Source organism: Sus scrofa, chromosome 6, assembly GCF_054392235.1.
Source record: "Sus scrofa isolate SSC_HxYL_T2T_F1_AM1 chromosome 6, Sscrofa_HxYL_maternal_Yorkshire_Landrace_v2.0, whole genome shotgun sequence".
In the NCBI taxonomy this organism is placed as follows: Eukaryota; Metazoa; Chordata; class Mammalia; order Artiodactyla; family Suidae; genus Sus; species Sus scrofa.
This window is the reverse complement of record NC_139388.1, coordinates 60,913,839-60,926,059: the sequence shown is the minus strand read 5'-3', so window position 1 is coordinate 60,926,059 and position 12,221 is coordinate 60,913,839. Positions and strand designations below refer to the sequence as shown.

General features: G+C 43.5%; 2 protein-coding genes across 2 annotated transcripts; both read left to right on the top strand.

The window, feature by feature from the left end:
- Window positions 1-2,228: 2,228 nt before the first annotated feature.
- On the top strand, window positions 2,229-8,895 carry LOC146402435 (vomeronasal type-1 receptor 4-like). The gene has a single exon (XM_084961828.1). The coding sequence runs from the start codon at window positions 2,267-2,269 to the stop codon at window positions 3,251-3,253; it is 987 nt and encodes a 328-aa protein (XP_084817954.1). The 5' UTR covers window positions 2,229-2,266; the 3' UTR covers window positions 3,254-8,895.
- A 1,659-nt stretch (window positions 8,896-10,554) lies between these two features.
- Window positions 10,555-11,496, top strand: LOC110261299 (vomeronasal type-1 receptor 4-like). Its single transcript, XM_084961833.1, has one exon. The coding sequence runs from the start codon at window positions 10,555-10,557 to the stop codon at window positions 11,494-11,496; it is 942 nt and encodes a 313-aa protein (XP_084817959.1).
- The last annotated feature ends 725 nt before the right edge of the window (window positions 11,497-12,221 follow it).

The window sequence follows — 12,221 nt, the reverse complement described above, 5'->3', positions numbered from 1 at the left end:
GAACTCCAGGTTGGGAGAACTTAAAGGAAAACGCCTAAGGATAGGGGTTTGCACATTCCCCTGTAAGTGTGTATGCTGTACATATTATTTTCCCTATGTTTATGATGCCAAATGAAGTAAAAAAAAAATCATGAAGAACAGATTTCCAGAACTGTTCTGCTGAGGTTTCTGACAAATTCCCCGAGTCACTATATGCAGCAGTGTTATCATTCCCTGATGTGCTGTTCTTGGGCTCATGGGCTGGACCTGAGGCTCCCCAAGTTTCATCCCATACAGACACAATCAGCAAGTCAAACACATTTATAGGACAACTTTCCCCAATTACTTTCTTTTTTTCCTAATATGTATTTCTAAAATGTTAGGGAGTTCCCGTCGTGGCTCAGTGGTTAACGAATCCAACTAGGAACCACGAGGTTGCAGGTTCAATCTCTGGCCTTGCTCAGTGGGTTAAGGATCTGGCGTTGTTGTGAGCTGTGGTGTAGGTCGCAGATGTGGCTCAGATCTGGCATTACTGTGCCTCTGGCATATGCTGGTGGCTACATCTCTGATTAGACCCCTGGCCTGGGAACCTCCATATGCCCCGGGAAGCAGCCCTAGAAAAGGCAAAATGGCAAAAAAAAAAAAGAAAAAATGTTATATACACATGCAAGTTACAAGTGCATAGCTCAGTGGAATTTCTCAAAAGTCCAAACCATTGTAGGCAACACTTACATCAAGTAAAAGAATGTTCAGCCCTGCGTAAAACATGTGTGACACCCCCCCCCCCCGCCAAATCACCACCAAGGGTATGGTTCTATTCCATGTATTTGAAGGAGTGGAAAAGTTGGAATATAGATTTCCATCTTTGCACATTTAAGAGATTAGATCTTTTGCCTGTTTCGTTCTTTTACACAATTTTAGACATCTTTAAATCTTTCATCTTGGACTTTTCCAGCTCCATGTGATGTGGTGAATTTATTTGCACTTTGCACATGCCTGAGAGCACTCACTGGCACTGTTGTTAGGATGGCATGGAGTATGTATCAATGAATTGACTTTACTGTTAGTGAGCAAGTGGGTGGTTTGAGTTTGCGGTACCAATGACTAGTGTTGGCATATAAATTCTGTAACTAGTCTTTTAGTGGGACGTAGACAAATTTCTTGAGTGTGGTCTTCAGAGTGAAACTGTTGGAACATAGGATTTGATGTGAACTGCAGGAATAGACACCAAAGTTTTCTAAAATATTCCTACCAGTGTGAACACCCACCATTAGTGGAAGATTTTTCATTGATCCACATCTTTGCCAAAACTTGCTCTTTCTGTCATTTTCATTTTAGATTTCTTGGGAGTATTTGTAAGTATATATATGGGGATATATTTTGTCTTTTCCTATAACTATAGTCATCCAATATTTTTATATATTATTTTGTACTGAATAACCTGTTTTGGGGTCTTTGTTGGAATGGTTAGTTCATTGTTTATTGAGTTGTGTGGTTGTAGGAATACGTTGTGTTAGTTGCCAGTTTTATCCCTTTGTTTCTATGATTGCGTCTCTATCTGTGTGTGTGTGTCTATTTTTCTGAAACTGGCTTTTATTTTTATTTTATTTTAATATATGTTGAAATCATTTCACCTATATGTTAATAGGTTTTGTTCTGTTTAGACTGTCTTCTTATTCTGAGACTATAGAAATATTCTGGTTTTTTTTCCAAAATATATATTATTTTTCATTAAACTTTATCAACTATTTATTCACAGTTTAAATATTTTATGATGTGGGCAATGGTGGGTTTTTTCTATTCTGAATATGTGTGGAATTTTTCGGCTATTTATTATACAGTATTATGCTCTTCACTGTCATTTTGTTTCCTCCCCCAGGTTAACTCCACGTCATCCTTCCTGCTCACTTTTCCATAAAACATACACTAATCTCCTCGTCTCTTCCTGTTTTGTGAAGACTTGGCAACAGACAGGAGCACACAAGTAATGTTACACTTGAGATCAAAAATCTTCAATGCAGGAGTTCCTGTTGTGGTGCAGTGGTTAACAAATCCGACTAGGAACCGTGAGGTTGTGGGTTCGATCCCCGGCCATGCTCAGTGCATTAAGGATCAAGCATTGCCATGAGCTGTGGCGTAGGTTGCAGATGCGGCTTGGATCCCGCATTGCTGTGGCTGTGGTGTAGGCCGGCAGCTACAGCTCCTATTAGACCCCTAGCCTGGGAACCTCCATGTGCCACGGGAGCAGCCCTAGAAAAGGCAAAAAGACACACACAAAAAATCTTCAATGCACCTTTTTGCACAGAGGAATGACTGTTGCTGTTATTTAAAGGAAAACACGGTGAATGACAGAATATTCTCCCTAGATGTGACAATAGCACTTCTCTCTTTGTCCCAGACGACAGCTGGAATTCTGGGCAATGTCTCCCTCCTTTACCGTTACCTCTTTCTCTGCCACACTCAGAGCAGGTTGAGGACCACAGACTTGATTCTCCAACACCTGACTCTCGCCAACTCCTTGGTCATTCTCTCTAAAGGAGTCCCTCACACAGTGGCTGCTTTGGGGCTGAAGTATTTTCTCAGTGGTTTTGCATGCGAACTTCTTTTCTATGTCCACAGAGTGGGCAGGGGTGTGTCCATTGGCTCCACGTGCCTGTTGAGTGTGTTCCAGACCATTGTGATCAGCCCCACGCACTCCCGCTGGAAGGGTCTTAAAGTCAAAGCCCCCAAAATCGTTCACTTCTGCATTGTCCTCTTCTGGATCCAAAATATGTTTTTAAATTCAATTAACCCTATCTATACATTGCATGTGTCTAGCACATGGAGCAAGAAAAATATCACAAAGTTTAGAGACTGGGGGATCTGTTTTACTACAGATCATGAACAAATCACAGGCCTGATCCATACAGTATTGATAGTTGTCCCTGAGATTTCATTTTCTGTGATTATCACCTGGGCCAGTGGCTCCATGGTTTTCATCCTGTACAGACACAGCCAACGGGTCCAACACATCCATGGGAATCAGGTTTCCCCCAGATCCTCTGCTGAATCCACAGCCATCCAGAGAATCCTGGCCCTGATGAGCACGTTTCTCTCTTCCTATGCCCTTTCCTCCATCTTTCACATTTGTATTGCTCTTTTTCTCCGTCTTGATTGGTGGGTAATGAACATTTCGGCCCTAATTTCTCTGTGCTTTCCAACCATCAGCCCCTATCTCTTCATGAGTCACAGGAACATGGTACCCAGGCTCTCTTTTCCATGGATAAGAAATTGAAAATCCTTTAAACTGATCTGACATTTGTCTAGGGTATGTTTTTGCTGAATGTTGATTTGTTTATTCTCTCATTAGATTAAGAAATCAGTACAACTTTGTCAGTGGAACCCACATGTCTCTAAGGTAAATGGTAGTGGGTACTGATGTCCTCAGCTCCTTGAATTTGGAACACACTCACGGGGGAGGTGATGACAGCAGCTTGGCCTCATTCTCATGCACCTGATGACCGTGGTCTGAATCAAATGGGGCTTGAAGCACATTGAATGCCTTTGGTCCTACCTCCTGTGTCACAAGAATCAAAGTGGCTGACCCAGTGGTGTAGTCATGGGAATATTAAGCAGAAGTGAATACAGTCCAGCAATGAGTGATAGATAACGACGGAAGACAGCTTCCCATGGGTTTCCTTGGATGTGCATGTCTGAGTGCCAGTAGCAAGGGAAGCTTTTATTCTGAAGTGCAGTGCAGATCCTCCCAGGTGTGGGATCAACCTGGGGGTTTTCTGAGCAATTAGAGCATTAGGTGATGGTGAGTGGGGAGTGGCAAGGATGAGTGTGGGCAGTTCTGTGGGATGTGGCCACCTCCTTGGGCATGTGTTCATGTCTGTGTGTGATGGGGGGTCCCTTGTTCCTTCTACAGCGATTCTGGTTTTGGTTGTGAAACAAAACCAGATCTATGGATTCTATGGATTCTCCATCTGAGCATATAGTTCTGAGGGATTCTGGGAAGAGTATGCTCTGAAAAGACCTCCAGACCCCAAAGAGTTAGCGTATGCTGTACCAGGTACAGATTCTGGGTGCTGATGAAATCTGTGATACTATTTAACTTGCCTGTGGATAACATAGAGCCAATGTCTGAAGAGGCTGCTGGAGACTGTGTTGGAGTCAGCTCTGCTGAGGATATTCTCTTAATACTTTGCATTCCAAGTTCAGTCCCAGGACCCTGGCACTGCCATGAGTACATCTGGGCTTCAGGATATGCTAAAATTGGGTCCACTGGGAGATGCCATGCAAGTGGGGCGTGTACCCATCCAGGAGAGCCTGGCTGGACAGGAGAGGAGAACAAAACATTATCTCCATCCATGGCTCTTAGTCGTGTTTGCAGAAGGTCATGTTTTTGCTATGGTTTCTGGTTCCAAGTGGACCTGAAACTGCCCTTGGGGAGCAACAGGTTTCTGGGTGGGCAGTTCAGGGGCCCATGTGGGTGGAGGAACCATGTTGTAGCTGCCAATTCTTGGCTGGGAGGAGTGAGGATTTTGCAGGAGAACATTGGGCATTGGTGCAGTTTGGGGAGGTAGACTGAAATAGGACAGATTTTAGTGGGAGGATTTATTGTTATAGGTTGGTGATCCAGCAGCAGAACCAGTAGGGGCTTAGCACAGGCCCCTGTATGGTCTGAGAGGGGCATGTGTCCAGGAGCAAAGCCCACTGCTTCCAGGACTCCACTTCTTTGTAGCAACCACAAGAACTCAGGTCCAGTCAGTAACAGAGGATATTAGCTGGAAGCCATGCAAAAATACTAGAACCTGCTTTTCCTGCATCACAGCCCATAGGGCCTGGTGCTTGTCTCAGCCTCCACCAGAAATGGAAAACGCTCATCTTTCCCTCTGAGGCCATACTCGAAGAAGGTTTCACCATCATCCATGTATAGAATTTTGTCTCAAAGATTCTGCTGAGTCTTACAAAGAGGCACTCAAATCAGAGAAATCCACACTCAAGGACATTCTGCAAATGGTGGTATGCCCTGATCAAAAGGGTCAATTTGGGGGCGTTCACCTCATGGCTCAGTGGCAATGAACCTGACTCAGATCCATGTTTAATCCCTGGCCTCTCTCAGTGGGTTAAGGATCTACTGTTGCCACGAGCTGTGGTGTAGACTTGGCTTGAATCTGGCATTGATGTGGCTGTGGCGTAGACTGGCAGCTGTAGCTCTGATTCAACCCCTACACTGGGAACTTCCCTATGCCATAGGTGAAGCCCTAAAAAGCAAAGAAAAAAAGTCAGTTTCATCAAATACAAAAGAGTAGCAAGTGGTCAAGATTCAAAAAACTAGACTCCGGGAGTTCCCATCATAGCTCAGAGGAAATGAATCTGAGTAATATCCATGAGGACGCAGGTTCAATCCCTGGCTTTGTTCAGTGGATTAAGGATCTGGTGTTGCTGTGGCTGTGGTGTAGGCTGGCAATTGCAGCTTCGATTCAACTCCTAGCCTGGGAACCTCCATGTGCCAAGGGTGCGGCCCTAAAAAGACCAAAAAACAAAAACCAAAACCAAAAACTAGACACTCCAGGCAACCATATGCAATACTTGTACAATGACTGGATCCCAGATTTACGAAGGGTCCCTTGTACCAGCTGAGGATTTTCTACATGGATTATTATAGACGGTCTAGTGTAATTTTGTTAAGAGTGATGGTTTTGTTGAGTTAACTAGGAAAACAATCTCGGTGTAGGTGACTGAAGATCACATTGCAGGTAGATCCAGTGTGTGGTGGGGTCCTCCCCCTGGTTTGCACACTGTCTCCTTCCTGCTGAATCCACAGGGCCGGCACAGCGAGCTCTAGTGTCTTCTGACAAGGAAACGCACCCAGCATGGTGGCTCCCCCTTCATGACTCATCTAAACCTAATCATGTCCCCAACACCCACCTCCAAATACCTTCATACTGGGGTTAGAACTTCAGCCTATCTCCTTGGGGGAGGGACGCTACTATTCAGTCCAGAGCAATAATTATGCACCAACAGTAAGAGTGCAGTTATGGCGGTGCAGCCACCCCCATCTCAGAGCTGTCTCTGTGAGCTACGTGTGCAGGAACCAGCATGATCACAGATCCATATTCCATGTTGTCTGTAGGAGAAGGCGTTCGATACTTTATAAGTATATATTGTGAGTGATCAATAAACATGTTTTTTTAATGATCTCCATGGAATGATACGGTATATTTTAGTGAATGGGAAAGATCTGTCTTTGAAGGATGCAATATCTTCTTCAAAGGTGCTGATTGAGGAAAGAAATTTGATTGGTGTGTAAGACCAGTGTGACAGCATTTATGCAAACATAATGAAGGAGGGACATAATATTTTAATAGATTATTTGTGGGCTATTTTTTTCATTTTGTACAATTGTAAATACAATATTGGAGATACTCCAAAACTACATTAAAAGGAGGATAACCTATAATTTAAGAAACATTTTCAGCTGGATTACGTGATATCAGTTTTTTAGTAATTGATTTAATGTTCTTCATTAAATGTGTTTCTACTTAATCTTAATGTGCATTCAATTTATATTACTGCTGTAATAGAGTTCTAGGAGTTTAGCAGCTGAAAACAATACCCGTTGATCTTTTCACAGCCTACTGGGTCAAAAAGCCACAATTGAGGCTTCGGCTATCCTGGTCTCTAAGCTGATTCATGTTGTTTGAAGGATTCATTTCCTTTCATCATTCTCATGTGTCTCCTTCCCTCTTGAAAGCCAGCACCACACACTGAATCCTTTGCTGTCTTGAAGGTCTTCTCTCTTCCTTTTTTATCTGACTTCAGCTCTTTAAGGCTCATGCGATTACACTGGACCCACCTGGATATTCCAGAACAGTTTCCTGTCTTCGTCAGTGGGGGCTGCTCTACAACAAGGACACCCCTGACTGGAGTGATGTTAAAAAAGGTATTTCTTACTCACTGTCCTAGAGGATGGAGGTCCAAGATGAGGTGCTGGGAGAGTCCGTGTCTGCTGAGACACGTTGTCCTCTTCAGTGGTTCCCTGATGACCCTCTATTCACTGTCTCCTCACCTGGTGGTGAGAGAGAGGAAGCAAGGGACTTGGCGTCAGAGCAGTGATCCCATCCGGAGGGATGGTCTGACCTAATAACCACGACGTGATCCCCTCCCAAGTCCCACCTCCTAACACCATCACCTTAGTGCTTAGGAATTCAGGGTATGAATTTGGAGGGAAGCTGGCTTTCAGTCCACAATGTAGTCAGCTATGGTCAGTAACCTGCATTCAACTTCACAGTCTGTTTTGTCTGTCGTGTGACACAACCAGGACAGTAACGCCAGGGAGTGGAGATCTGCCAGCTTCACAAAGAGACCAGTCATTGTTTACACGTATTTTCCAGTTGTTGTCACATAGAGAAAACTATTATTAGAAGTGTCTGTGAGTTCGCCACCCTGTGTGAGTACGTGAGTTATGTATGTAATAAGTACGTGCATGTGTGTATGTGAGTATGACACACATGTATATTTGCTTCTGCCTGTGAGTGAGTTCCCTGCTGTGTGCTGACATCCTTACCCACTGCCATGGCTCCAACCCCTGACTTGAAAGTTGGCAGTGATTGCATCATGACCCTGTATCAAATCTGGAGTTGTTTGTAGGGAAAAGCAAGATTCCTTTGAGTGCCTAATTTATGTTTCTTAATTATCCACCCATCAAGTTCTCATACTGAAAAGGAGCACAGTTAATTAATTAATTAATAAGACCACTGTGGTAACTATTTGATCTAAATAAATAAGTATTGGGCAATGGCCCATCTGATATTTGGAAAAATGGCAGACTCTATGTGCTGAGCCATCAGAACTAGGTGATTATTTGTGAGACACTCTTTTTCAATCTTCTTTTTTTCTATGTGTTTGTTCCGTATCTAATACATCACCAATAATGGTGGCCAGTAATGGTAAACTATATTTTCCTCAAGATATCCATATAGATTTGCATTAAAGAATGCAGATGATGGCAACTTACTTGGCTTTGATGTGTGCAAACAACGTCTATAAGTTATGCTTCCTGTTCTTGCTCTTCCTTGTATCTCCTTGAAGATACTTGGGGGTATTGTGTCTTCCTCCATTTCTCTACCAGCACTTCAGCTGACCGTTCAGTTCAGGTGTCTGAAGGTTAGGAAGGTGCTAGGAAGAGAGTAGAGAAACACTGAGGCAAGAGACGCGTCCAGAGGGACACACAGACTCGGTGCCCGTCTTCCTGTGAGTGACGTCAGCATTTCCTGCCATCCTCCCTGTGAGCCCCTGTCTGCCTTCAGGGATCACAGGAAAGAAAACGCCTCTGGAAAGCACGGCTGTCATCTCTTAGTGGAGCTAACTAGTAACTTGTAATTGCTTTTGCCAATTAATAGTTGAGAGGAAAGTTTTCAGAAATATTCTCAGATCCCAAGACTATACTCTCATTGCTGCTACAGATGAAATGATAATTGCAGTTCTGAGGGGAGAGGAGGGCAGAGTCACCAACCCATATATCAGGCGCCTGCTGCCTCCCTCCCATGCAGGTACTGGCTCTAAAGACCATCATGCTGCGCCCAGGGTTCTGGCAGCAGAAAGGAGTCAGGTAAGAATTTTCCATTACTTTTTGAGAGGCAGAGTCTGTAAGGAAAAGACAGATCGTGATTTTGGGCAAGTGATCATATCAGAAAAAGGCAGTCTTCTGAGAATTGCCCTTTGAATGCTTCTAGTACCAGAAAAATAGGAGGTAAAATTTTCTGATTCTAATGCCAAGCAGGAAGGTGGAATAATTCTGAGGTACAACCTGAGCAGATAAATAGAGATGGGGTCCTAAACCCTGCACCCATCCCTGAAGGCTCCTCATGCAGCTGAATGTACTCCACGCTGACGTGATTGTTGTGCTGAATCCAAAGAATAACAAAACATGATTTCCAAGGTGCTTTAAAATGTGGTTGTAAAGTCAATCTACTGTTGAGTTTACCTTATAGGAATCATAGACTCAACGTTCAAGATGACCAAAGGTGCACCAGTAATACTAACAGGTTTGCAATAAGGTGTGATGAATCTGCAGAAATTTTATCTAATCCTGGGCACAAGGTGCACACAAATTGAAAAGTGTTCTCTAACTCTGGATGTCTGATGCAATTAGTGCAGGCAGGAGCTGTGTCTCCAATAAAACCTTCATTTGTAGTTCCCTTGTGACTCAGTGGTTTACAAATCCCACTGGTATCCATGAGGACAGGGGTTCAATCCCTGGCCTCACCCAGTGGGTTAGGGATCCTACACTGCTGTGAGCCGTGGTGTAGGTTGCAGACGAGGCTCAGAGCCCAAGTTGCTATGGCTGCAACATAGGGTGGCAAGAGCGGCTCTCATTTGACCCCTAGCCTGGGAACTTCCATATGCTGCAGTTATGGCCCTAAAAAGAATAGAAAGAGAAAAAAAACCTTTGTAGTGTGCTGGTTATGGTGAGGTTATTGCCACGCTTAAATTTAAGGAGCAGTTGACGTGGTACCTATGAGTTATCAGCAGTAGTTCTCGCATTGTTTTTACCCATTTAAATCATTCTACTAGCAATCAAAAAATCTAGTACTTAAGTTTATATAGTGCAAAAAAATACATGCCTTCCTTGCAGAGGCTGTTTTGTGTATATGTCTTTTATGGTAATGTAATTCATAAACGTAATTTTTTGCTAGTATTTCCCCCTTAACTCTGGCATAGCAATGATATAATTCCATTGTATGACAATAACAATAACTTAGTTTTGCCTTCTGCCTTTTTATCATGTGTTCCTATTTTATCTTCCAAGGTTTACAACATGACATGCACTAATTCCATGGGACAGGTACAATTATCCCTGCTTTTCCAACATTAAAATAAAAAAGGAATCTTCCTGTTTCCATCCTAATATCGAGCCTTTTTCCTATCCATTCCACTCACTTGTCATGGGGCAGGTTCTTGCAGTATTTCACTGCCAGCAGCACAGGTACATGTATTAAGATCCTTAAAGCTTTATTCATAATTGATATTGACCTATGGACTAAAACTGTACAAATAAATGGATTCTTTTTATGGTGAAAATGATAAAATGCTACCAGTCTACAGTCAAATGTCAGGGTGCACAAAATACTAAAGATGGATCTGGGTTATTATATATGAACACAACTAACTACCCGTTGGGCAGAGCATTGTAGTTCAATGCACTATTTTTAAGATCTCCGTGGGTGTCAAGTCTCTATTTTGCCCTAAAGATTGGGTTTGGTAACTGCTTAATGTCTCTGTGTGTATGTCACTCTCCTCTGTGCAACGTCTCAGGCGCTTGCCTCATAGATGTGTGAAGAATGAAATGATCACCTGTAGGGTCTTTGGTGATAAATGTTACACTGCATGTGCTCTTTACGTGCAACATATTCAACCCATTCAAGGATGCTCGTACCAGAAAACCATGAGGTAAATTTTTCTAAGTGGAAACTGGTGCTTAGACGAGCATGTTGGGACTCCACTCAGTACATGTAGCCCCCACCTCACATTCCCGTGTAGGAGCTTCTAAGTCACAAGACAAACATTAGAGACTGAGCTGGGAGGATGGCCAGCGTGGATGTGACCACAGATGTGATCATCCTGACACAGACCGTGGTTGGACTCCTGGGGAATTTCTCCCTCTTTTGCCATTATATCATCCTTTACTTCACTGGGTACAGGTCACGGTCCACAGACGTGATTCTTCAGCACCTGATTGTGGCCAACTTCTTGACCCTTCTCTCTAAAGGAGTCCCCCAGACCATGGCAGCCTTTGGGTGCAAACTTTCCCCCAGTGATTTTGGATGCAAAATGATTTTCTTTCTTCACCGAGTGGGGAGGGGAGTGTCCATGGGGAGCATCTGCCTCTTGAGTGTCTTTCAGGTGATCACGATCAGCCCCCAGAACTCCAGGTGGGCAGAGCTTAAAGCAAAAGCTCCCCAGCACATTGTTCCCTCGATGTGCCTGTGCTGGATGCTCCAAATGCTGGTCAATGTCGTTTTCCCTGTGAATATAACTGGCAAATACAGTGACAAAAATATCACAAACAGAAGAGATTTTGGATACTGTTCTGCTCTTCGTTATGACGAAACCAGAAGCATATTACTTGCATTGCTGCTGTTACTCCCTGATGTTTCATGCTTAGGGCTCATGCTCTGGGCCAGTGGCTCCATGGTTTTCCTCCTGTACAGACACAAGCAGCAGGTCCAGCACATTCGCAGGAACATCATCTCCCCCAGGTCCTCGCCTGAGTCCAGAGCTACCCGAACCATCCTTCTCCTGGTGAGCAGCTTTGTCTCCTTTTATACCCTTGCCTGCACCTTTCAACTTGTTTTGGCTCTTTTCGGTAATCCCAGCTGGTTCCTTGTGAAAATCACTATAGTCATGGCTGCGTGGTTCCCCACTGTCAGCCCCTTTCTTCTCATGAGCCGTGACTTGACTGTGCACAGGATCTACGTTGCCTGGATAAGGAATGCACAGTCCCCCACTGTTAGGAGAAACCTATAAATTGTACATCTTTCCACAGTGTATAATTGTCAGTTTATTCATTCATTCACCTCAGAGTCCCAGCTAAAATTTTGAATCTCAAGACTCTAGTAAACAGGGCATGTTGAGAATATTCTTTGAAATAAGTAATTGTAACAGTATCGCCATGACATATAGTTACTATGTAAATAATTATATGATTGAAGTTATTCTGAGATGTTCAGAAAAGAAGTTCAGAATCTATGCAATAATAAACACCAGGTCTTAAAGGAATCTGTATTTATGAACTCTTCAATTATGTAGCATTCAATCTACAACTTTTCCCAGAAATGAAATAGGTATGATCTTATGCATGAACATGGATTAGTGTGTGCAGTGATCATTAATAAGCTGAATGAATTAATGACCTCATGGAGTAAAGAAGAGCCTGGTGTGGAGTTGGGATTTAAAATAAGTTTCAGGTAGTTCCTGTGGTGGCTCAGGGGTTACAAACCTAACTAGTATCCATGAGGATGTGAGTTTGATCCCTGGCCTGGCTCAGTGGGTTAAGGATCTGGTGTTGCCGAGAGCTGTGGCGTAGTTTACAGATGGGGCTCAGATCCAGCATTGCGGTGGCTGTGGCCGCAGCTGTAGCTCTGATTTAACCCCTAGTCTGGGAACTTCCATACTCCATAGGTGCAGCCCTTAAAAGAAGAAAGAAAGAAAGAGAAAAAGAGAAAAAGATTAAAATGAAATCGGTTTCAGCC

Coding starts and splice junctions, on each gene's coding strand:
- LOC110261299 (XM_084961833.1), top strand. CDS start 10,555: ATGGCCAGCGTGGATGTGACCACAGATGTGATCATCCTGACACAGACC.
- LOC146402435 (XM_084961828.1), top strand. CDS start 2,267: ATGCACCTTTTTGCACAGAGGAATGACTGTTGCTGTTATTTAAAGGAA.